At 43.1% G+C, this 24,842-nt stretch overlaps 1 protein-coding gene across 2 annotated transcripts; it reads left to right on the plus strand.

The window, feature by feature from the left end:
* Positions 1–17,926: 17,926 nt before the first annotated feature.
* IRX2 (iroquois homeobox 2) lies at positions 17,927–23,743 on the plus strand. Of its 2 annotated transcripts, XM_050326503.1 has the most exons (5): positions 17,927–18,199; positions 20,007–20,409; positions 20,846–21,592; positions 22,401–22,468; positions 23,168–23,743. In XM_050326503.1, the coding sequence occupies exons 1-4, from the start codon at positions 17,957–17,959 to the stop codon at positions 22,442–22,444; spliced, it is 1,437 nt and encodes a 478-aa protein (XP_050182460.1). In that variant the 5' UTR covers positions 17,927–17,956; the 3' UTR covers positions 22,445–22,468; positions 23,168–23,743. The 2 variants fall into 2 exon arrangements, with proteins under 2 accessions (XP_050182460.1, XP_050182470.1); XM_050326513.1 differs by lacking the exons at positions 22,401–22,468; positions 23,168–23,743 and adding an exon at positions 22,012–22,076.
* The last annotated feature ends 1,099 nt before the right edge of the window (positions 23,744–24,842 follow it).

Below are 24,842 nucleotides of genomic sequence, written 5' to 3' on the forward strand. Positions count from 1 at the left end.
TTTTCCAGAATTTCTAAATATAATAAATGGTAATATCTTTATGCAGAAACTCCTGAACTCAAAAAAAGATAACTCAGTTTTTGATCTTATTTAAATTAACCAAGAGTTAATTGCCACCATAAAGCAAATTGTTTCCTAGATTAATTAGATCAAATTATGATCTGATTGCATTTGCCTTGTTCATATGTTCTCTGAATGTATGACCAAATTATGTGTATATATATATAAAAATACACATATAAATAGTTTTTGTAGACTATTTTATTTTTATATTTTGCAAAGAAACAGTCATTGGTATACCACATATTTAAAGTGAAAAGTATTTGCAAAATACAATATCTGTCAAAAAATGAAACCCTGGATACCTGCAAGCCCAGTTCACAAGTAAAACAGATTATACTAAGGAATAAGCTGTCCTAGCTAAAAGAAGATTGAAAACAAAATAGAATATAAAATATTAATACAAAACCTGAGTAAATAACAAATCATTATAAGCCACAAGTTGAAATACACTCAACCTGAAGAAAGGACTTCCTGTCCAAAAGCTTGTCTGTTTTTTCCATCTACATCTATTAATTTCATAAAAATGTCCCCTCTCCCTCCCAAAATTTGCACTAAATATATCTTCAAATAACTATGACTACAGTAATATGTAATAACAAAAGGAATTTAAATGTAGAGGACCAAGAAAAATCCTAGGTTATGTATGCTTATTCTAGATTACAAACTCTAACTAGGTATGTATTTTCCATAGATATTTCTTGGAGGGTCAGTTTAACAAAACACTGCACCAGTCACATTCAGTAAAGTGCCAGGGACTGGGAGTTTGTCACCTTCAAAGGATGACATGAGGAAACATAAGCTAAAATGGTATAATTTTAAACTAACATATCTTGTGAAAATACTTTACATGAAAAAGCCTTATAGAAACTAATCACAGACTTCTGAGAAACCACTATTATGTTTTGTAAATAGTTGAAAAACGGGGAATTTTCAAGGTATTGAAAAATTTCCTGTGCCAATACAATTCTGACAGGAGATCACCCAACATGGTTTAACTAAAAGATTTTAAATTTAGTATTCTATTTACAGATAAGCTTGGGTAAAAAAATGTTGCCAATCAATCATTTTTGTCAAGACTACAAGTCTAATCAATGTGTGCTACCGTAATAAACCTGGATTTCCCCAAAGCATGGGATACTTCAAAGTTGTCAGATAGGCAGATCAGGTTAAAATTATCTCACTTAAAGATCTCAGACTAGGTAGTCCTGCTTCTAAGAAAGTCCTTCAGGGATTTTTTTTACCCATATTATTTTGTACATGTGCCAGTCATCTAAAAGATGTACAAAAATCTCTGTTAATAAGTTTTGCAGATAACACAAAGATTAGTGAGGTAGGTAAGGAAGAGGAGCAACAAGAATTATTCAAATAATCTTCTTAAAATGCCACCTTCCCCACCCCAAATCCATTTAATAAGATGAATATGTTACCTAGTAATATACTTGGAAATAAACAATGAAAATTGTGCCTATGCACAGAGCAGTTCTGCTTTAGAAAATTATGGTAGAAGTATCAGTTGAAAGATACTGTGGGTTAACCACCTCAAATACCAGTGCAATTGTATGGAAAAAAAATATAGACTTGACATGATCCACGGTCATACAAAGCAAGAATAATCAAGTGGAAGCAGAGAGGTCATCTTGCCTCCACACACTGCCTTAACTGTCAAATCCTAGCTGTGAGGCGAGTTAAACAGGACCATAAGCCAAAGAGCTGGGCTGCCAGGTCCCTTCACACAGTCTGTGGGTAGACAGGCTGTGGCAGGGGTCACCCAACAGACAAAGCTGGGCTGGCACTGCTGTGGGTCATCCCATGCGAGCCTCTGACCAGGCAGTGATTTAATGGGGTTTTCCTTTCCTTGTAACAATAGTGCGAGGAGCATTGGTGGAGAAATCCCCTCCAGACAGTGATGCCGTGGTCTTCATCTCTCCTATGAAACGCAGCTTAGCATCCCTAAAACCTGAAAAGTTTTAATCTGAGTAGTTTGCTTGGTAGAGGGAATTTATTAGAGGCATCTGAGCCACGTCTGGCAGTGACAGTTTGGGTCCTGAAGAGAGCTCAGCCAGGAGCTGCCGTGCCTGGACTACGTTAACTGTAGCGCTTTCAGCACCGCTCCCAGTCTAATGCAGCTTTATTGCTTCCTGCAGCTGAGCTAATTTGTTCAGAGGTAGCGTGGGTATCTCTGTACGGCACTGCACCATGTCATGTGCATATACCTTTTATGGTTTGTAATGCATGGGATGTCAGGCTAAGATGATCTAATAATCCTTTCTGGCCCTAAACCGCATGAAACCATCATCAGTCAATTCCATTAATCTTCCATGAAGGAAAATAAGACACCTGAGCATAGCAAGACAGTGAGATACAGCAGTAAAAATGTTGAAAATGTTTCTGAACTTCACTCTGCTCTCCCTTTAATTCTCCCATAAATTACTGGCCCGAGTCCACAGAGACACTGAAATGCTCTCAGACTGTATTGGGCTGCTGCAGAGGACTTCAGTTTGGGCTTGCTACCAAGGCAGTAACAATTAGCACAGTTTGAAGGGAGGATAAGAAAGAGATGGTTGTCCACAAAGAAGTCCAGTGTGATTTTCAAAGCCCCTGCAGGGTAACACAAGGATTTTTAGGCAGACTGTAAGTGCATCCTGAGAGACACTGATAGCCCTTGCTATTTTCATGAGCATGAGGGAGAAACATACAGTCTTGGATTTACACTCTCTCTTTTCATGTCTTGTGTAAAATGCACTGAGCAAGTTGCAATCTGGAAATGGGTAAAAGCTTTGGATCAAAAAATCCGATGGATCTTGGCCAGTTTGTGCAGAAGTTACCATAACATGGTATCGTTGCTCCATACACAGGAAACAAACAGCTGGAGGGCCTAAGCCTCCGCATGATGGAAGTTTGAGAGAACCAAGGGCTGGGAGATGTGCTGATTTTCTCTTCTGGCATGTGCAAAGGTTTATTTTGGACTGCATCTGTTTTACTTTTTGTTCTCCGTTCCTTTAAAAAGGGAGTGACTAGGTCAGATGGACCCCCTGGAGGGAGCAGATTCCTCCTTTCCCTGGAGAGCAGATGAGCATGCTTGAGGACTGGGTGGGAGGAGGAGGATAGGAGGAGCTCCCAGGCTTCTTCAGGGTGTACTGGAGAGAAGAGATGAGAATGAGAGCCCTAGTGAGAAGATGGGAGCCTGCTGTTCATGGAGAGGTTCATGAAAGGAGTGAGGAACATATGCACAGCCAGGCTCCCTTGGCGACAGGAAGAAAACTTCCCAGGGATCAGAGAGGACTGTGCAGAGTTGCTGAAACCCAGAAAGTCACAGAGTTGACTGAAACCAAACCTGGAAGCAAGTACCCACCTAACACCACATAAGGGAAGAGGGGTGAATCTTCTGTTTATAACCTTGTCCTCTTTTATACATGTTTTGTCCTCACAAAAAGTGTTTCTTTATACAGTTAAATGTTCTCATTTCTATTCTATACAAATTGTCTTTTTGAGTTTAAAAGACTCTTTGGTCTCTTCAGATTACTTGCAGGAAGAAAAAAAGTCTAGGTCCGTCATCATCGAAGCTCCATCTGTCCTCTCACAAAGTGCGGAACCAGAAGTGACCCCCAGTCTTGCTCCTCAGCACTAGAGATATGTAAATGATAGAAATACTGTGAAACAGTTAATTAAATTTCATCTGTAACATAAAACTGCCTCCAAAAGGTGTATGAAAAATTAGGAAAAATATATCAGTTCACATCTCCTTAATAATTCTTCACTTCAATTCAGTAGGTCAAATAGGGAGCAAAATGGATTTTGGTTCATTGGAAGTGCAGGGGGAAAAAAATGAAAAAAAGAAGAGTGTTTGTTTTTGATCAAATTGAAAACTATTTTCTTTTTTTCATGAAACATTGCAAAAGTGATGCAACCCAAAATATTTTATGTGGCTTCAAAAACCGTTTAAAACTGCTTTTCTCAAAAAAATTGAAAGGAAATTTCAAAATGGAATGGTATTTCAAATTAAATAATGGAAATGCTTGACTTAAAAAAATGTCAAAAGGAAGTATTTGATTCTTTAAAAAAAGACAAAGTTCTTTTCAAAATGAAGCACTCAATAAAATTAACACAATTATGCAAAATTTTTGGTATACCTCTGCTTCTATTGGGAAAAAAAAAATCAGTTGAAAAATTCAGCTTCACAAACAAGCAAACACTAAGAGCTAAAAAGCATGTAAGCACTGAAGTTTTTCTGGCCATACAGACCAGAAGTTGTCCCAAAGAGTTAGTTTAGTCTTAACCAGAATAGCCTACCAGAAACCCTGTTAAGAATAAAAATTGAAAACAGATATGCCATGAATGTTTTTTGTTGCTCTTTATTATTTTGCATTTTCTTTTACATTCCTTCTCTCTTCCTTTTGCTGAGTCCTTCTTAGATGCCTGTGTACCAGACATTCCAGGACAAAACATCCTGTGATCTCCACACAAATACCTCCCCAGAATATATACGGGTCAAAATATCTGCTAGCAGAAATTGTCTCCCTACACATAAAATATGTTAGCTGGGACTCTCACCTGCTCACTTCAGATACAGTGATTTTAAAAGCTTGTTTTACAGAGAGCCTCAACATATTTCAGCAATTTTTATTTTGTAGAATTTCATAGGCATGACAAAAGTTTCTCATTTGGAATTTAGAGTGGAAACAAAGCCAGAGTCATCATCACTGGTGCATTTCAATTGTTTAAGAAACGTAATTATTTTCAGGACAAGGTGAAGGACATGCAACACTCCCTTTGCAGACTAAGGACTCTTCTAAATAGGAGGAAGATCTGAGAGGTTAAGCAGAAAAGGAAAACTTGGGGCCTTTAGGACAAACAGAGCCTACAGAGTATTTTCACACATTCCCAGACCTCCCAGAAATGTACAAGCACATCAAGCTGATCGGGAAGAAGAGCGCCTTGAGCTAACGCTGACCTGAAATGCTAAGCCATACGGCCTGCTGCTGTGCCATACAGATGCCCCATCTTCAACTGTCAGCTGAGTTTATTAGTTTTAGTATCACACCTCAGGAGCAGAGTTACTTTGCTTTTGAATCTATGTAGGCTCCCAAAGTAGCAGGTAAGCACCATTCTAGGTCACAGGGAAAAATGCTGTGTGAGTGTGTCAACATGGGTTAGGTTTATGCTGTCCCTGTTTAGTAATGCTGGATGAATGTGAACCACAGCAGATATCTGGATGCTGGAAAAGAAACCAGGTGAAATGATTTTGATGTCCCTGAGATAAAAAGTGTCTGCTCTGTTCCTAATTGACTGAGTTTTCTAGTGCTGATGAATTCCTATGGGGGACATCTGTTTTTTCCAATGTTTCTCTGGAGGACAAATCTTCCTTCTGTTAAATCAGTCTTATCTTGCTTTTTTATTTTTTTTTATCTGAAAAAGAACATTAACTGGAAAGCTCTCTCACTCTCTTTTTCTTCTTCATTCTTCTCTCTCTTTTCCTCCTTCTCTTTCTCTCTCTTTCTCTCGTTCTCTTTCTCACTTTGATCTTTTGAAGGCTTTTTAACATTAAGGAATACCAAGTTTAGTCTTTGCTCTTTTATTTTTTTCCTGGAGCAGCTCTGAGAAGTCTTGTGTTCTGGGTGCTCTGGCACTGCTGTTTAAAGAATGAGGATCTTGAACAGAGACTTTCTTTGCCCAAAATTGTAATTAGTTACTTACAAAATCAGACGCAGATGAACAAAATTATTCTAGATATTGAAAAGCTTGTACAATGACACATTGAAGAGATAGGGCCTGTTTAGGGGAAAAAAACAAACAACTAGATAAGTTTTGTTCAGAACAATATGACTTATTAAGCAATAAAAATTAAGTAAAAATAATAAAGCACAATTACTACGTCACTGTATAGATCAACGTTGCACCCTTATGTGGAATAATTTGCTTTGTTGGCTAAGGTACCATCACAAAGGTGAAGTGGGTTTTGAAAATTATCCTAAGTTTCTTAGCTCTTTCCACACTAAGGGCAGCAAGGTCTCATGAGTGGATACAGTTGTTGATAAGAAACTCATCTATTTACTGAACCTAGCTATTTCATGAGATTTACAGGATGAACTTTATCATATTTTGTGAAAGTCCAAATAAATCATGTGTTCCAATCTTCTTGTATTCACTCTTTTGTTATCACACCCAACAATTAATGTGAACAAAGACTATGAATAGCTAACAGAGGCACAGATTTCTTTTATAGAAGCCGTGGTGATCTGTCTCCATCATATTATTTTCAGCTGGGTCTTTTATAATTCTGGTTTTAATTAGCATTTCAACCAATTTTCTTGGTGCTAAAGTAAGAATTCTCAGTCCTGAATTTCCCAGAATAACCTTTACAGTAAAATACCATTTGCAACATAGCTGTTCTCTGAGAGAACAACTATTTGAAACAACTTTGAAAATGTTTTTGAGGCCAAGAAGTATTCTTGAAGCAATGCCAAAATATGACCAAGTGTCAAGGCCAAGCTACCGGTGAAGCTTCTTCAGACAGATCTTAACCACAGGAATTTACTCTTTGTGGTATTTCTGGTTCTGACCTGTCATCACACCAGCTTACCCAGCTAGATGATTCAAATGGCAGTTCTGTGATCCCTATATGTGTCTGTGGGAGGTATGCCCACCAGACAGTGTCCATGGCACACAACGGGTTGAGTCTACACAGTGGAGGAAGTGCCCTCTAAAGTGCAGCCTACAGGCTTGAACCCCTGGTCATCCAGGCTGGGTGGTGATCATCACAGTTTACTTCATACTTCCACACGAAATTAATTTTGCCAAATGGAAATTAAGGGGGCGTGAGCTGAGGCAGATATTGTCTTGACATGCTTACCTGGAACCCCTAGTTGCTGACCCAGAGAGCACACATTACTGATTTGTGAAGTGCACTACATTTGTGTATTGTTCTTGAGCTTTATCACAGAACTTGATGTGAATTTTACATTTTATATACAGCTCTTAGGGTGAAACAGAGTGTGTGCTAATGCTTGAAACTATTTTTCATTATATTTATCTTATTTGATAGAACCTTTCTGTATTAGTCTGCCAAAATCTAGAAACATAATAACTTGTACGATAGAAAATGAGTTTTTGATTGTGAAGCTCAATAAAAACATAATGTTTAAAAATATAGAATACTTAAATATATGAGCCAAAGTAACAATCTACCTTTTCTAAGCTGTGGCTGCCTCATTTCTGTAAGTGTATAAGGCCAGGTTGGATGGGGCTTTGAGCAACCTGGTCTAGTGGAAGGTATCCCTGACCATGGCAGGGAACTTGGAACTAGACGATCTTTAAGGACCCTTTCAATCTAAACCATTCTATGATTCTATGGTTGTCTTGGTATGTAATTCAACCTTTGGTCCCTCAGTTGAATTTTCCCTACTGTTGTTGTTGACCCTCAGGCTTGTTTTAAAGAACCAAGAAAAATCAAGTGCTCAGCCCTGAAGTACTCTAAGTAACTAATTTGAATGAGTTTTGATGTAAATATCAATAATAGAATATGACAAATGAAATAAATGAAATACAAATGCCGCATGAAAGAAATAATTCTTAATACATTTTTAATACAAGCAGTGAAGAGAATAGTCTTACTGCTGCTGCTTTTGTGTCCTTCACTGAATTTTCGTGTTGTACCAGGTAAGTGATGAGGAATTCGGGTCTGAGTGTAATTACACTGATAATGTTTACTTGATGACATCCTACAGCAAGCTAGTTAGCAACCTGTCCTCTTTTGGTAGAATCTATAACCATGCCAATGAGAAGTCTTTATGCCTCCTTGAGAGGGAACAGCAAATTGCCAGCAAGAGCATTAACATGAGATACAGGCACAGTGGATTTGGGAGAAGTCTCTAATTTGCTTTGTCTCATGGCTCATTCTGTGTAAAGTTTCATGTATGCTTAGTGGTTACCTGTACTAGTCCAGTCCTGCTGTGCTCTTGGTCCTGCCTCTTGACTAGAAAAGTCAATTGTTTCCACAGGCTTTCACTTCTTAATATTTTCTTTGATTCTTCTGCGCCTGTCATCTGATGTAACTTATGCTTAAAATCTTCAGTTGAAAAGCATAATTTATATTTCTAAATTTGTTAACAGATCTGAAAAGTCTGTTAGCATTAATACCTCCTCAGCGGTATTCATATATATGTGTCCTATTTACTGCGTAGGTTAGGAGTTGTATATCTTTTTGTGTATTTGTGCTGCACCTGGTATTATGGAGTCTTGACCTCCTATATAAAATTAAATAATAATCTTGAATACTGATGAAAGAACTATTTATTTCTTCTTTTTTTTTTTTAAACTTCATTGAGTTTTCCTGTGAATGTTTTTGCAAGTCTGAAAACTAAGCAGCAATCATGGTTTACATGTTCCTTTGACAACATACTGTGTAGTGACTTTTTAGAAAGTAGGTCTTTTAGACAATACATGGCCAACTAAAGTGGAAAAGGGCAGAAATAAGTAAGTCTAATAAAAGACTAGTCGCGAGCAAAAGTCACAGATTGCTTAGTAGACTAACAATTTTTTTAAGCAAAATTTTATTTGAGAGCTGAAAGAGAAAATTCTTTTTATTGGGTAAAATAAGAACAAGCAAATAAAAAAAGATTGCAGTATATTAAATGTAGTGTTTCTTTTTTCAGTTGCATATTTGAAACAAGCATATTTACAGGGAAAAGATTTCTTTTTATCCCATATTTTTGACAAAGGTTAGAATTAATGTTTCTTCTCTTTAAACACAATTTTAATCAAGTCCTTGGAAATATTTTTAGTTGATAGAGTTCATAAATCTGATAAGGTTCATAAATTCAACTGAAGTACAAGAGGTGTTAGAAACAGAACAAAACAAAATTAAAAAGAAATTAACTGATTTGCAAATGCATATTTCATGTTAACTGTGTTTGTGCAAAGAAGCCAAAAACTTACACATTCTTACAAGAGTAGGGCTGAACAATTTCCAAAGTCGGTGTATTTACAGAATTAAGATTTGTTAGTTTATAAAGAAATCTCACTAACCTATATCAAAGGATACCTGACATGTCTCACTATTGAACTGGAGTTCAGACATAAGAAACAGCTCATAAAGTTCTTCTGGTGAGATTACTCCCTTTGAATGTCACAAAGGCAAGTCCAGCATTACCAAGTTATGATGCATCTGGCACACCATTACTTTCTAGAAAATCTCAATTTACTGAAGGTAAAGGAGTAGCTACAGGGGAGGAAAAGAGTGAGAGAAAGGGAAAACTTGTGGTATACTCTTGCTTTGGGTCTCCAACAGCTTTAAAAAACTAAAAAACCAGAACAATATCTTAATTGTGATGATCCCAGATTATTTGATACAATATGACATAGTGGAGGCCGCTGGTTAATTAGTTCATGTTTTTATTCCCATTCTTATCACTTTCATCTGCGTGGACTCCACCAAATGGGTCCCAGATGAAAAAGTCAGGTGGTATATTTGTATGCAAAATAAAATTTAAACATTGCATATCTCTGGTGTTTGAGATAATGAAATCACATAATTCTCAACAAATTTCAAAAATCCATGTTCAAAAGTGCAGAGGAGTCACAACTTTCTAGGACTTCACTAATTAACAATCAGGGAACATCCAAGAAAAGAAAAAAGGATCATTTCACTATTTGCCTTTTAGAGATATAATAAAAGGTCATGTGTTTTAAGTCTGAGCTGCATAAAGCAGAATTCATTGTCTCTTGATAAGCATGAAGAGATTGTTCTTTACAATTCCTGGAACCTACATTTCAAACATTAAATGTCTTTCTAAAAACTGAAGCAAATCTGTTGATTAGTTTGTGTTGGCATTAGTTTAACATAGATGTTTTAAAAGACCTGCGACCTCTGTCAAGTTTTTGTTTGTTTGTTTTTTTTTTTTTCTCAGCTGTCTTATTACAAGCAAAACAATACAATCCCTCCAAAGCTTCCCTAGAGTGAAGATTCAGCCTGTATGCAGTATTTTAGCTATGACAAGATCCCACTGTTGTGCTGAGCATAGACAAATACAGAACAAAGTCAACAGTTCATGTCATTCTTAAAGTCATGTTGATTTCAGAAGGAATCAATGCACAACTTCTCTCTGAATTTTCAGTTCTGTGCCCCTGATGATGGAAATGGGTCAGATGTATGAGGAGAAATGTGCACGTTTAGATTTCTCATTGATAAAATGGTGAGCAGCCTTTTTCCAAACAAAAGTAACTTAAAATCTGCACAGTTCTAGGTTGGAAATCTAGAGTCCAGGTGGTTCGTCTGCCCTTCCTTTACTTGATATGAAGTAAGGCTGTAAACTGGGCTCAACAGGCAGTCTACCATTACTACAAAGGCAGGAAAAACAGTGAGACCGCATGAGTAAATGTTGATAGCAATTTTTAATGAGTTAGAAATAGCATTATGTGGGGTTTTACTTGTAACTACTGAAAGCAGTATTGGGGGGGGGGTTTCTTGTTTAATATTTATATATGGGAAGTAGTACTATGAAGAACCTTTCCCCTCCAAATTCGAAGGGAAAGGGAAAAGGGAAAAGGGAAAAGGGAAGGGAAAAGGGGAAGGGAAATGGAGAGGAGGAAGGGGAAAAGGAAGGGGAAGTGAAGAAAAGAAGAACATTTTTTAACTAATTCTTTACTAAATGTACTAAGTGTAGTGAACTCTGGGAGTTCAATATTGAGTGAAAGGAAATGAAACTAAGAACTTCAGCTGCCCTTGACTCTTCCATTAATGGAAGAAAATTCAAAATTATCATAAAGCTGCCTAAATGTTTGTGAACTACACATCAGTTTTAAATAGATTTTGTTTTAATACCTCATGGTATTGCTAAGTACATGAAGATGTAATGGTTTTCCTGAATATGATGACAGGTTTTCTGTCTTTTTTTTTTTTTTTAATCTACTTTTGGAAATACATCAGCAACCTCAAATGGCAGCACACAATGGGGCTGGCTGATTGTTCTGAGAAAGGAAACTGCCTCGTTTTACATGGATATAAAGAGGTCTCATCATTCATGAAGGCTATTTAATGTAGAGAGTAGAACTTTCTGTTTTGGGAGTGTGGGAAGACTCACTGTGTTTCTGGGTCTTGAAATGAAGGCTACGCATAAACGTGTACACACATGGAGGTGAATGAACGTCACAGTGAATGAGAGAAAAGCACAAAGCAGGTGAGCAGGTGCTCTCTAGTGTTAAAAACGGTGATCAAACAGATGATGGCAATTACACGAAGGGGAAAGTCAGACTGACTTCAAAATTACCGAAAACAACTTTAACCCTGACACAAGTATGAGGAAGAGCCGGTAGAACTCCATTTATACACATCTAATCCGGGTGAAGCACTCCCCGGAGCCTGACAGAATGCCCAAACCTACTTGTTGACTATTCCTCTGCCACAGAGTCCATTTTAACGTGAGCCTTGAAAATAAAGCAACCCGCCAGTTAAATCTTCCCACTTTTCCTTTACTCTGTCACCGACTTCGCAAGTGTACCAGGCGCTGAAGACACTCAGGCTCCCGCTGGCGTTGAAGCCTTCCCGAGGCGCGCTGGCCCAGTACGAAACGCGGTGGCAAAGACGTGGCACTGCCTGCCTACCTCCCGCGGGGCCGGGGATGGAGAATGGGCGACTGGGAACGCTTCTTCCCCGGGCAGCGGGGGTGGGGAGGGGGGAGGGCGAGCCAGCCCTTTGTCACCCCCCTCACCGCAGGCTCTTCCCGCAGCTTCGGGGGCCAGTCCGCCCTCATACCCTCCCTCCCGCCGGTGGAGCGGGGTTGCCCGGCTTAGCCCGTCGCGGGCTGCTCCGTGCCGCTCACACCGAGGCCGATCCGAGGCGCTGCAAGAAGCGGCCGCTGCTCCGCTCAGGCGGCGCCCGCCCGGGCCGCTCCGCGGGGCTTCGCGGGGAGCGGCGGCCGCTCCGAGCCCCTCGAAGCGAGCGGCGGGACTTCCGCAGCTCTGCTCCCACCGCCTGGATTACTCGGCGGCTCGTTCAAAAACTAAACGTTGTGATTTTTTTGGGTTTCGGCGTTTTTTCGTGGGTTCCCCCCACCCCCCCCCTTTTAGAAGAATGAACTATCCCACCTGTGGATCGTACACTTGTTTTCTCCCTGAGAAACACTGTCTGCCTTTCAGGTGAAAATAGCAGGCTCCAGGAAAGCCTTGGAGTTCTTTTATCTTATACTTACGGATACATATTTGCTTATATTTCCCTAGGCAGAAAATTACTAACAATCTTAATAACAGTGTGACTTAAGGGAAGCAACTTTTCTAATCCTCAGATCTGCTTTTTAGAGATCCGCTTTAGTTTTATTTACATTTTAAAAGATTTCCCCCAGTAACGTCTCAAAACGAGAAAGGTAAATCCTGTTAAAGACTCGACCCGTTATTACTGCAAATTGTCGAAGCCACGGGCGCCCTGCGGATTTTTTTTTTTTTTCAATAAGAAGCTGCAAACAGGGGGTACGTTTCATATGTTTCTATTTGTGCGCTTTTGCGTGTTATAAAGAGTCGTCTAAATTCCCGGCGCTCCCCTGTGCAGACACTTCTTGCAATGTATTTTAAAAATAAAATACACTATGGGCTCTTACTGAACTGAAAAGAAAAAAAAATAGCAGGAAAAAAATGGGATAGGGGGGAAAGAAGTGACCATAACTCACGCGAACAGTCCAGCTTTTAGTGCGGGTATTATGGTAGACGGTTAGATAACATTGTTAATAAAAGTAACGACTGAAATATTAAAAGAAACCTCAGGGAAGGAGCTTCCGTGAACGATTCCGCGGCAAGTGCTCGGGAGCACTAGAGAATTCATTGCCACAGCGCCCCCTCCCACACGCGGCTTGAACTAACGATCTTATCCCGAAGATGGGCAAAGAAAACTTCTTTCTTTCCCTTTCTCACTTGCTGTTTTCACCGCTCTTCGCTTTAACCCCGTGAGCAGCTCCAAGGCAGAACGGCTCGCCCAGCTCACCCTGTCTCACCCTGTTCTCACAGGTCGCTCCTGCAAAGCACCTCGCTCAGAAAGAGTCTTATAAACTGGGTTCCTTTTACTAGAAAACCAGACAACTCCGCTTGCACAGTACGCGTGTCATTTGTTATTTTAAAATACAATAGTCTATTATTTAACGTCGTTGTCTCCAGGAGATGGTGGCGGTCCCCCATTTCATGAGCGAGAGGAGAAAGCATTCCCAGACCATTGTGTGGTTATGTCACAGGAAACTGTTTCAGCTGCGCATTGTGTTACATCTCCAAACCCCACCAAGTTCCACTTCGCTCTGCTTGAAAAGTTGCTGTGACCGGTGTCACGACAATTGGGCAATTGGCATTGTGCGGGTGACAGGCGTGTGCGCCTCTCCGGGCCGCAGGGAGCCCTCCCGGGGAGGGAAACCTCTCCTTCACCCCCATGAGGCTTGTATTTTATTTTTCTTCTTCTACTTCTTTTACTTGTGTAAAACCGAGGGGAGCGTGGTCCGGAGTGAATGGCCTCCGGGCAGGCGTCCGAGAGCCGGGCAGAGGAAGCAGGAGTGCCGTCCCCACAGACGGGGCTTTCAACTTCACCCACCCGAAAACTTCAGTCTCTGTCACTAGTGCAAGGAGATGTAGCTAATAAATGACAAAACGCAAAACTTGTCTCACAGGACAGCAATGAGCGATAGCAGGGGGAGGAGGTCTCTCCATACTACCCTCTTAGCTCTGCTGGAGCAAACTGAATTAAAGAAGGCAAGGCGACATCGCCGCTTAAACTCTGGGAAGGTAAACGCTGAACTAATGAATAGATTATTAAAAAAAAACCCGCAGTGTGTAAAGTCTTAATGTCTCTGTGTAGGCATGTTAATTTGCCACAGTTATTAGCAATAAAAAGTGCATGTAACACTATTCTGGTGTTTAACACAGCAAGTTAGACGGCTTTGTATTAGTAACGGGTAGTACTATGGGAAAATTAGATTTCGGCGGTGGAGACAGGCAAATGAAAAACCTCTTCCCTGCGAAAGGCATTCAAATCAAACAGAGATAACTTCGAGAAGAAGTTGAATACAGACCCGTATACTGATCGCTGTATAGAAACGTTATTGACACGGTTTTCTGGTTTGTGTGTCGCAAAGCCTTCACCAGCTATATTTAAATGACCCCACTAGCTATTCGTTCTCCACATTGTGAGGAGTCAAATTAGTGGTGTACTCGTAATAAAATGCATATCGGCTCCTTACAGTGGCTAAATCCAGTCCTTTCTGAAGCCACACAAAAATTATGCAAATCAAATCAACGCAAAAACTTGTCTTTGAAATGATAATGTTTTACTCCATTAATCTCTGATTGCGAAATTAACCCTGTTTCTGTATGTGGAACAATATTTTTGGGCTGCATAAATTAAAATATCAGAAATATAATCTGTTGCTCTATGTGTCTAGAGGAAGTGGAGTAATATTCCTGATTTAAACATTCCTTACACCAAAATCATAAAAATATATTCCCATAGACGAAAGGCGTGCAGATGGAGCCGAAACCAGCACCTACATTTTACACGGACGGCCACGTACACTTAACGTGTATAACATATGTCTATGCGTGTAGATATGTATGGAGATTTGTATCTCTCGTGTGTGCGTGTGTGTCTGTGCGTATCTACACACACTCTGAACTGAATAACATCAATTCTCCAGGGATCACGGTATTTATTTAAGTGCTCTTCCCAGGTCATAACTGTAACACTCACTTAATAGCATTAATCCCCTGTTATAATGTAAACACAACGGCCATTGTATTCCCAATCTGTATTGTTCCACTAATTATTAAAGAGGAGGAACTAAAAGCAATCAATTCGCGAAGATAAACACCACTTCTGCTGGAAAAAGGACAGCTTCCCAAATAAAAATGCAGGGAGTATAGCACATTTTGCAAGGCATGCAGGTTGGCTTAGAGAGATTCATGTATGACTTTATAATGTTATAATTAATTTTGCATTCTCGGCTCTCCAGCTGCTGCTCCGTTCAGAAGCAGAGCTCATATATTTAGAAATCGGTCTGCGGAACACAGAAATTGACTATTCAGATGTAGTCGCATGATATCGATTATTCCATAGAAATACTGAAATATGAATGTGTTTTATATAAAGCCCTTGTTTTTAGAGTTTCTATTTTTATTTAATATATGCGCATTAATCACTAAGCAGGGAAGCAAATGTCTTTTCTGTAAGCTGTTGCACTGAGTTTACCAGTTGTTTATCACTTTCTTATCAGGAAGTCGGGAGTTAATGACAAGAAATACCTGTTGGTGTTAACCTCCTCCCCCTCACCTGCTTTTTTAAGGATTGCCTCTTTCTACAGGCCACTTGATAGATCTGGATAGGAATTAATCCGATATGTCTGGTGGCCAGACCTCTATTGCTGCTTATAGCGGCAGGGGTAAGCTGGTATGTGGGTTTCACAGAAGAGGAGGAAAGTAAAGGAAAGAAATAAAAACTGAGATAGAAAAAGAAAACTGAAAACTCCCATTGCTTCAGACACTACACAAGTCCCGAGGCTTGACCGTATCTCCAGCACGGCATTTTCCCCTCTGTGTGCGCCAAGCTATTGAAACAGCTTCTCCAAGTGTATTTTTTTTTTTTATCAGCTGCATGTTTAATTGATTAACAATAGGCTGCCCTGCACACCCGCAATTTTTCAGCTACTGCCATCTCCCCTCCTACCGGTGGCCAACCGATTCCCTGACGTCGTCTCCATCCGACCTGACTGAAACTACTTGAGGTGCTCCATGAAGAACTCGGCCGTAAACCTCAAGCGACTTCATTTGGTTAAATACTGAATAAGTGCCTATTCATATCAGTTGGAAAAATAAAACACGGTTTGATTAAGTTGGTTTGGGGGGGGGGCAGAGGGGCTGATTGTTTGGGGGTTTTTGGGTGGTTTATTTTTTAGGCACCTAAACAATTTTGTTGAGCCCATTACTGGCTTACCAGCCTCGGCAGGTTGCAGGTGAAGGGCTTCTGTGAAGTGCGGTGGCTTCCACACCTGTAGCCCTGTCCCTGCCTGCCGGAAGGACCCTGATCCTGCTCCGCACGGACGGCAGCGGCGTTGGGGAGCGCAGGTGCGGACCAGGATGCTTGGAGCGGCCTAGCCCTCCTCGGCGCCCCGGCCGCGGTTCGGTGGGATGGGCAGGGCCCAACGCCATTCCCCGGGGCTGTCGGAGTGCCGGGAAAGAGGAGCCCCGGCTCCACCGCGAATGTGGGGGCACGGACACAGGGAACCGTCGACACCGTGTCTCGTCCCAGGAGGTAAAGGGCAGAGCTTCAGTGCGGTCAGCTCGCCGCCAGTTTTTGAAGGAACTCTCTCCACTAATCATTAAAGAAATGCAAGTGCACGTATATGTGTGTATTTATGCTTGCACTGAGAAGAGAATAGAGGTGCCTTCATCTCTCCCTCCTGCGCCCGGGCCGGAGCAGCGCTGCCAATGGCTTGAAGCTGATAGTGTCCAGGGCAGAAGGGAGGGGGCAGAAGAAATTAATTTCATCGAGACCATATTCTAGGAGATTTATCTGATCTGCAAAAAGGGGGAACAGGAAGCGGGGGAGAAGGCAGCTAGTCCCCTGGAAGGAGTCACCCAGGCCTCTTCTCCACGCACCAGCCCAGGAAGAACAGAAATAAAAGAAAGATGAGGGGATTTTTTTCCCCTTCGTGTGCAAACGCATTCCATGACTAGATCTTGACTGTTTGTGGCAACTTATAAAACTGTAAAGCTCTCTCTGCCAGGAATAGCGCGATCCTGAATCTGTTGATTTGAGCAGTTGCTCTTCTCCCTACCATATAGGGCAGTACTTTTACCAAGTGCTCGCTCTCCCCTTGCGCACTTCCCAGTTCCCCCGCGCCTGTCCCTGCGCGCATACACGCGTGCAAATGCACACATCTAACACGCGTGTGCATGAGTACAGCGCTTCGCCGAGTGATTGAGGGGATGCAGATATCTACCATGCACATGCTTTTCTGCTCCTCGTGTGGATACAGAACGAGAGAGAAAGGAGGTGTACTGGATGGTGTGCGAAAGAGTGTTCATGGCTCCGAGAGTCCGGAGAGGAGCTGATGAGCAGTATCATCGCTTGGCTTCAGTAGCGTGCTCGCAGTCGAAGAGGCTGGCTTGCATTACAAAGCCTGCTTTCGTTGCCTGCCCGCCTTCGCTGCCCGCCTGCCTGTCGTCCGCGGGAGGAGACGGAGCCGGGGCCGGAGCGGGAGGGGGCGGGCCCGCCGCGCTATGCAGATGAGCGGCGGTGACGGACAGCTCTGTTTTCCAATGTCCCTCAGAAACTCGAGTGCTGCTTCCCTCAACTCTTCACTCCAGACTCTATACTTCCCCCAAAATACAGACTCGCAGGCGCTCTGGGAGCTGGCTGGCTGACTAGGAGAACTCCATATGCAGCAGCCACTTTTCTGATTTCGGGGGCTCGCTTCTCTCTCTCCCCCTCTCTCCCCTTCTGTTTCTTTCCCTTTCTCACTTTCTTTTTATTAACCCTCTCCTCTTCCATCTCTCCCAGACGCCTTTCCCCTCCCGGATAGATTTCTGGCCTCTCTATTAATTTGCCCTTCGGGGTGGGGGGGAGGGAGGGGGAGCAGTGTCTATTTTTTTCCCCCTCCTATTTGTTTTTATTCTGATCTGGTGCGCATGGGGGGGAGCACAAAACAACTCTGATTCTCTACATAACTGCACAGAGCCAACCGGGGAAAGAGAGAGACAGAGAGAGAGAGAGAGAGGAGAGGAGAGAGGAGGGAGGAAAAAGAGGGAGGGAGGGAGGGAGGCAGGAGGGCGGGCGGGAGAGAGGGAGAGCACGAAAGCAGCGCCAGGAGCAGCGGCAGCAGCAGGGCCGGTCACCCTCGCCCCCTCCCTGCTCCTGTGCACGCCAGTGCAAGCCATGTCCTATCCTCAGGGTTACCTCTACCAGCCCCCCGGCTCGTTGGCTCTGTACTCCTGCCCGGCGTACGGGGCGTCGGCGCTGGCGGCCCCCAGGAGCGAGGAGCTGGCCAGGTCTTCGTCGGGATCGGCGTTCAGCCCTTACCCGGGATCGGCAGCTTTCACCGCTCAGGCGGCGGCCACAGGCTTCACCAGCCCGCTCCAGTACTCCACAGACCCCGCCACGGGATTCCCCTCCTACATGGTAACTACCGAAGAGAAACCCTCTCCTTCTTCATTAGCATCCGCATTCTCATCCTCATCATCTTCAGCCTTTCTCCTCACACACTCACCATCAGACCCCGACACCACGCCGCACAACCGGGTGCCCCGCACTGCCTCCTCCTCCGCGCTGCCGGTGCCGGCTGCGCATCGCGCTGTGAGCCCTGCAACCCGGCCGGGGCCGAGCGGAGCGAAACGGAGGCGAGTGGAGCGGAGCGGTGGGCCAGGGCCGGGGCCGGGGCGCCTCTTCGCGACCCATCCAAGCGCGGTGCCGGTGGGCCTGGGTCCCGGGCTCTCCGCGCGGTTTGAGGAGCCGGGAGGGCGCCTTGATTAAGGAAATACGGATCGTCTCACTCAGTTGGGTTGGATGCTTTCATTCTCCCCCCCCACCCCACCCCCCGTTTCCATGTGTGTGTCTACCGTCCTCCACTCTCTCTTCCCTTTTTTATTTTATTTTTTTTAAAATATATATATATTATTTTCACTGTGATAGCATAGGGGAGGGCTGCTTTTACTTCTTCCCCCCCCCCCCTTTTTTCTCTCTTTCTTTTTAAGTCGGTGTTTAGAGGCGCTGGGGGCTTTATTCCTGTGTGGTTTTATTTACTTTCAGTGTGTTTTGTGCTAATGGTTTAACTGGATTTTGGGAATGAAAAGGAGCATCTGTTTGCGATCTGTGAGCTTCGCTTAAGCCCAAGATGGTTGTGGTGGCCGCAGTTTCGGATTTCACTTTCTTCTTATTAGTTTAAGGAGCATTTGCAATTGCGTGTTGTGTGTATTCTGTGCATAAAGTATATAAATAAAACCACAAACTATATAAATAAACTACAAGTCTAGATGGTTATGTAGTTTAATAAACACACACGCATACAGAGAGTCAGACACGTATCTAGTCCGTACACACAAAGACTTGTGCCCGAAATTTGAGACAAGAGCCGCTGTCGATATCCTAGAAGAGGATGGTAGCGGGATAGTTTGCTTTCCCTGCAAAGTGACAGGGAAACTACTTGCTTTCTGTCTGTAAAATACTGTCCATAAATTGTCGTGCAGTCTTTATTCAAGGTGATATAAGACCTGAGGGTCTCGCTTGTTTTTCCTGTTGAGAAGCAGTAGGCGAGTGGCTGGAAGTTGCAGCGAGGTTGTGAACTATGCGGGATACTGGGTGATATTGAGCCTATGACTCCCCGATCTGCGGGGTTCAGAGACATGCTGAAAGTTAGCGAGTTTCTTAGCGATATCTTTAACTTTTATTGCATTATGCAGACTTAAATAAGCGCAATTTAAACGTTAAAGAGCGAATTAAAATGCTAATTACATCGCATTTGAACAATTCGAAACGGTGCATATCTTCTGATTTGCAAATTGGATTTGCAATGCATTAGTGCAGTGAATTGCTAAGTGGCGGCTTTGTTGTATTTTCTATAGCAAAAAAGGAAACATCTTTTGAACCTTTGAGAGAAATGTAGATATCAAGACACTACCTGTAGGGCCTTTAAAAAGTCTACGCGGTTCAAAAATTATATTGGGAAATATTCAATTACAAGGAGCTGAAATTAGTTAGAAAGATTAAAACATCGCCGATTTTAAGCGCGTGTGTCTGTGTGCTGGGCGGAGGAGGGGGGGGGGGGCATCGGAACTTAATGGCCTTGGGTGCTGCTTCTCCCCTTCATAGAATATGGATACAAGACACCATCCCGGGGAAATACAAATATAACCACCGATCTCGCCTTGACAACTCACTAATGGCTATCAGCAATAACAAATTGCCAACCCCACCGTTTTGTTCTGTCCAGGGCTCCCCTTACGACGCCCATACGACGGGGATGACCGGAGCCATCAGCTACCACCCGTACGGCAGCCCTGCCTACCCCTACCAGCTCAACGACCCCGCGTACAGGAAAAACGCCACCCGCGACGCCACGGCCACACTGAAGGCCTGGCTGCAGGAGCACCGCAAGAACCCCTACCCCACCAAGGGCGAGAAGATCATGCTGGCCATCATCACCAAGATGACCCTCACTCAGGTCTCCACCTGGTTCGCCAACGCTCGTCGGCGGCTCAAGAAGGAAAACAAGATGACCTGGGCCCCGCGGAACAAGAGTGAGGACGAGGACGACGACGAAGGTGATGGGCCGAGGAATAAGGAGAGTCCCGAGAAGATACCCGAGAGCAACGAAACGTCCGCGGAGGACGAAGGTAGGCGCGGGGTGACCGCGGCCCTGGCGGTGTTGCCCCATCCCGCCCCGTCGAGTTCCCCCAGGAGCAGGGCAGCGGTAGGGGAGAGGGCACGGCGTTTAACAAAAGAGCCTCCCAAACCTTTCCCGTCCCGTCGCCCCCGGCTGCTCCGGGAGCTTGTCGCCTCACAGTGCCGGTGGCCGAGGCGGGCGGGGGGCGGCGGGCAGAGGTGCCGCGGCGGACGGCGGCGCCTTAGGGGGGCAGAGGGGGAAGGTGCGAGGGGTGCCGCGGCGGACCCAGCCCGTGGGGGTGGATGCTCCTCGGAACGGGAAAAGGCCGGGATGGCTATAGCCTGCCTGCCTGCCGCGGTGGCGCGGTGGTGGCCTGGCTCGCCTCTCTCCTGCTCTGTTTTGCCACCTCTCCTGACTGCGTTTCTGTGCCCGGGGGGCCCCCGCAGGAATCAGCTTGCAAGTCGACTCCCTGACGGACCACTCCTGCTCCGCCGAGTCGGACGGCGAGAAGCTGCCCTGCCGAGCGGGCGACCCCCTCTGCGAGTCGGGCTCGGAGTGCAAGGACAAGTACGAGGACATCGAGGAAGAGGAGGAGGAGGAGGAGGAGGAGGAGGAGGAGGAAGACATCGAGGAGGATGACGGCGGCGGAGGGGAGCGCGACCCACCGGCCAAGCCCGCCACCTCCTCGCCGCTGGCGGCCGTGGAGGCCCCGCTCCTCGGCCACCCGCACACCGACGCCGCCCGCAGCGCCAGCAAGGCGGCGCTGGGCCCCCGCGCCTCCCCCGGCCCCCCGACGCCGGCCAGCAAGCCCAAGCTCTGGTCGCTGGCCGAAATCGCCACCTCGGACCTCAAGAGTCAGACCCTGGGCCAAGGCTGCCAGCCTGGCCCGCTCTCCTCGGCCACCCCCGCCTCCGTCCCGCACAGCGCTGCCTACTCGCCCTCCTCCCTCCTGGGGAGGCATATTTATTACACCTCACCTTTTTATAGCAATTATACAAACTATGGGAACTTTAACGCTCTCCAGAGCCAGGGAATCCTGAGATACAACTCCGCAGCAGTGGCTTCAAACGAGGGACTAAGTCAGACTGTCCTAAACGCCAGCTCTGTCCACAAACAGAGCAGTGACTCTTTGAAAACGATCACTAACCAGCTAGAACAACATTACAGACCCTCTAGCTATGACTCTAAGAAAGGTAGGTGACTTGTTTCTGCCTCTTTCTTCTCCCTTCTCCCTCGTTCTCCTTCCCCGACCAGTACATGTCCCCTCATGCACTGTAAATACTGAAACCTTCTCTGAAGAAAACAGCGAGCGCACTGCCACCGCTGCCAGAGCGAAGACGGGCACTCGTATAATCTGGGGATTAAAAACGGCGTGTCGCCGTCGTATCGGTACCTGTCTCTAAGAACCGAGAGAGGAAATGTAAAAGGTGACTCTTAGATCAGTCTCACACGCTACAGACACAGCTTTAAAAAGTCATTTTTTAAAAAGGAAAACTACACACAAAGCTATTCAGAGAACACTGGAGTCATTGCCTGTAGTTTGTTTTTTTTTTTTTTCCTGACAAACTGGTTTGTCTCTCTTTGTTTCCATATTCTCACGGGTTTTTTTCAGCTTTGGGTTCAGATAATTGCTGACCTTGGACGTGAAATTATGTGGACCGTGACATTTTTTAACTGGTTGGTGTTTTCTTTGGTTTGGGGTTGGGTTTTTTTGTGTGTGTGTGGGGGTTTTGGTGTTGTTTTTTTTTTTTTTTTTTTTTGGGGGGGGGGCGAAGGGGGGGTGTTTTTTCTTTCTTTTTTCCCTGAAAAAGATTTGTACTAATATAGTTGTCAGTTTGTTCTAACAAAATACTCGAGATACAGGCAATTACGAAATATTGGCCAGCCTTTTAAACGACCTAGCTACGAATTCTGCACCAGTGAGGGTTGGGACCTACACAGACTGTATAATCTAGTTAGCTGGCTGTGTCCTGTGACTAACTGACGGTTATATTTTGACAGATCCCACTGAAGTCTGCACAGTAGGAGTACAACCATACCTATAGAAGTGCAATCACACAGCAATGCAAGTAAGTGAGAACATTTTCTATTACACTGATCATTTGGCATCAAGTCTGAGACATGCTGCACAGTTCTAGACTTGCTTAACGTTAATTTATTGCTTCATTACTTACGAGTCTGATTACAAAGTAAGACACTATTTTTCTGCTGTTTTTTTAAGCCTTTTATTACGACTTTTCTTTCTCGGGTTTGTCTTAATTTTCAAGTCAGTTTAGGCAAATCCCTCACTTTGCATACTCTTCGCTTGCGTAAGACAAAGCCGTAGGGACTGTTTAACGTTATGGAAAGAAATCTTAAAAAACAAAACAAAACACCTTTGAAAGTATTGTTATTTAAAAACAAAGTGCTTGTACTCACGTGGCAGTGCTAAAATTGTATATTCTGAGTGGGGCTTAATGCAGTGACTGCGTATTTAATATAAAAAGAGACAATTGTTAGAGACCGACATGCATCTTAAGCAAGGTATGTTATCTGTGACTAGCCTATCTAGCAAAGGCACTCTGAATACTTCCGCTATTTAGAACTAAAAAAAACCCAACAAAATCTCCTTGCTGATATTTTTCAATTACCTTTTTTTTGTTAGAAGAAATTAGATGAGTAAAATTTTCACCTTGCTTCCTTGCCCTCCCCCCCCTTACCGCCGTTTAATGGTGTTAGAGTGTAATTCAAGGATTTTTGGATGATCTGGTTTTTTCCTTGGTCCACAGGTAGGTGTCACAATTGCTTTGAAAAAAGTCAGCAAGCCATCATCTCTCCCCGAGCTAATATATATAACAAATCTCTAAATCCGGATCACATCTGGTGCCACTGTATAAAAGAAGACCACAGAGCACTATTAAATCTTCAGAATCTAATTATTGAACCAGAATTTTGTTGGACATATGTGAGTTTGCTGGTATAGTATAGTTTCCCCAATGTATGTGTGACTTTTGAAAACAGATCTGTTTTTCTCAGGATATCTTGAATTGATCACTTCATTGCCACGGTATCTATTCGATAGGTGTGCTAGGATTTATTGTAAAATTATTTGTAAAAGATGTATACAGTAGAGATAATAAAGATGTGATTGGAGAACTTGAGTCCTTACAAAGTGGAAACAAATTTGATATTTATTTTTGTAATGATATAAAGCTTCTAGTAATTTATGCAAGTTGTATTGCAATGGAATCTGAACTTTTTGTAAATAAATTTTGCCCGGTTTTTATTTGAAACGTTGATGGTTATACAATCTTTGGTTGTTTAACGAGAATTCTTTACTAATTTATATCTCTAATTGTAAATAAAAACAGACTAGTCTGCAACAACATTGTGTTTTTCGTTCATTTCCCCCAAAATGGTAATTTATTATTTAGAAAATGAGGAAAGCTCTAATTTCACCAGTAGAGCATAGACCATAAAATGAGTAAGCAATTTAAATACGCTGCAAAGATACGCTTTGCATAAATTAATTCCTTCTGGGTTGTTCCGTTATACTTAAGTTTTAAATACACACATACGTGCAAATAGGCATTTGTATATATACATGAATATGCGTAGAGAGGGTGATGTGAATATATGCATGTTTCCTATAAACTATTTATATTGGGTGTGAAGTTGATCTTTATTTGAGTTAGCATTCTTTAAATCCACAATTTCTAGAAAAAAAAAATCAACTGTGACTTATTTTTAATTTCTTTGTTTCTGCTTATGCCTAAAGTATTCAAAGGGGGAAAAAATTAAAAGTCCAATACCTGTATTTTTATTATTATTATTATTTCCTCCCTTTATATCAGTAAGCCATATCTTTACAATCACATTGGAAATCCACTTTGATTTGGCTCATAAAAATCAGTCAACTCGTAATTTTAATTTTTAGTTAAAAAATGGCAATCCTCATATAATATAATTTCGGAAAGAAACGAACAATCATTTATTTCCCCCCAAAGATAAATTGAGTGAATATAACTTACGGTTATAAAACAAGAATAATAGCTTCTTAGATTGCCCTTTAATCAATCATACACTTATTTTTCAAGAGGCTCATCTATTTTATTCCATGATTAATAATGTTCCAGCGTGAGAGCATTATTAGATCCCAGCAGGGGAGATCCTGAATGCTTTTAGCTGCTTTGGAATGGTCAGTTGGGGTTCATTATGGTTTGATATTGAACAATTTATAAAATCTTGTCTAAACATCTGCCAGCTCAGATAGGCCGATGTGTCTGAAGATGGGAAATTGCTGGACCAGTTGATATTGACAAACGGATCTCTCTCCAGTGGCTTTTTGTTCAGTGAAAATTAGTGGCCTCTTGCTCAGGTCTTGTTAGAAAGGGCATTTGAAAGTGATCTTAGATACTTCAGGCATCAGCCTTGGGAATGTTAACTGGATAAAGAGCCGTGCTA

The sequence above is a fragment of the Myiozetetes cayanensis genome, unplaced genomic scaffold (assembly GCF_022539395.1).
Source record: "Myiozetetes cayanensis isolate MyiCay16 unplaced genomic scaffold, myiCay2020 scf1, whole genome shotgun sequence".
NCBI classification, from domain to species: domain Eukaryota; kingdom Metazoa; phylum Chordata; class Aves; order Passeriformes; family Tyrannidae; genus Myiozetetes; species Myiozetetes cayanensis.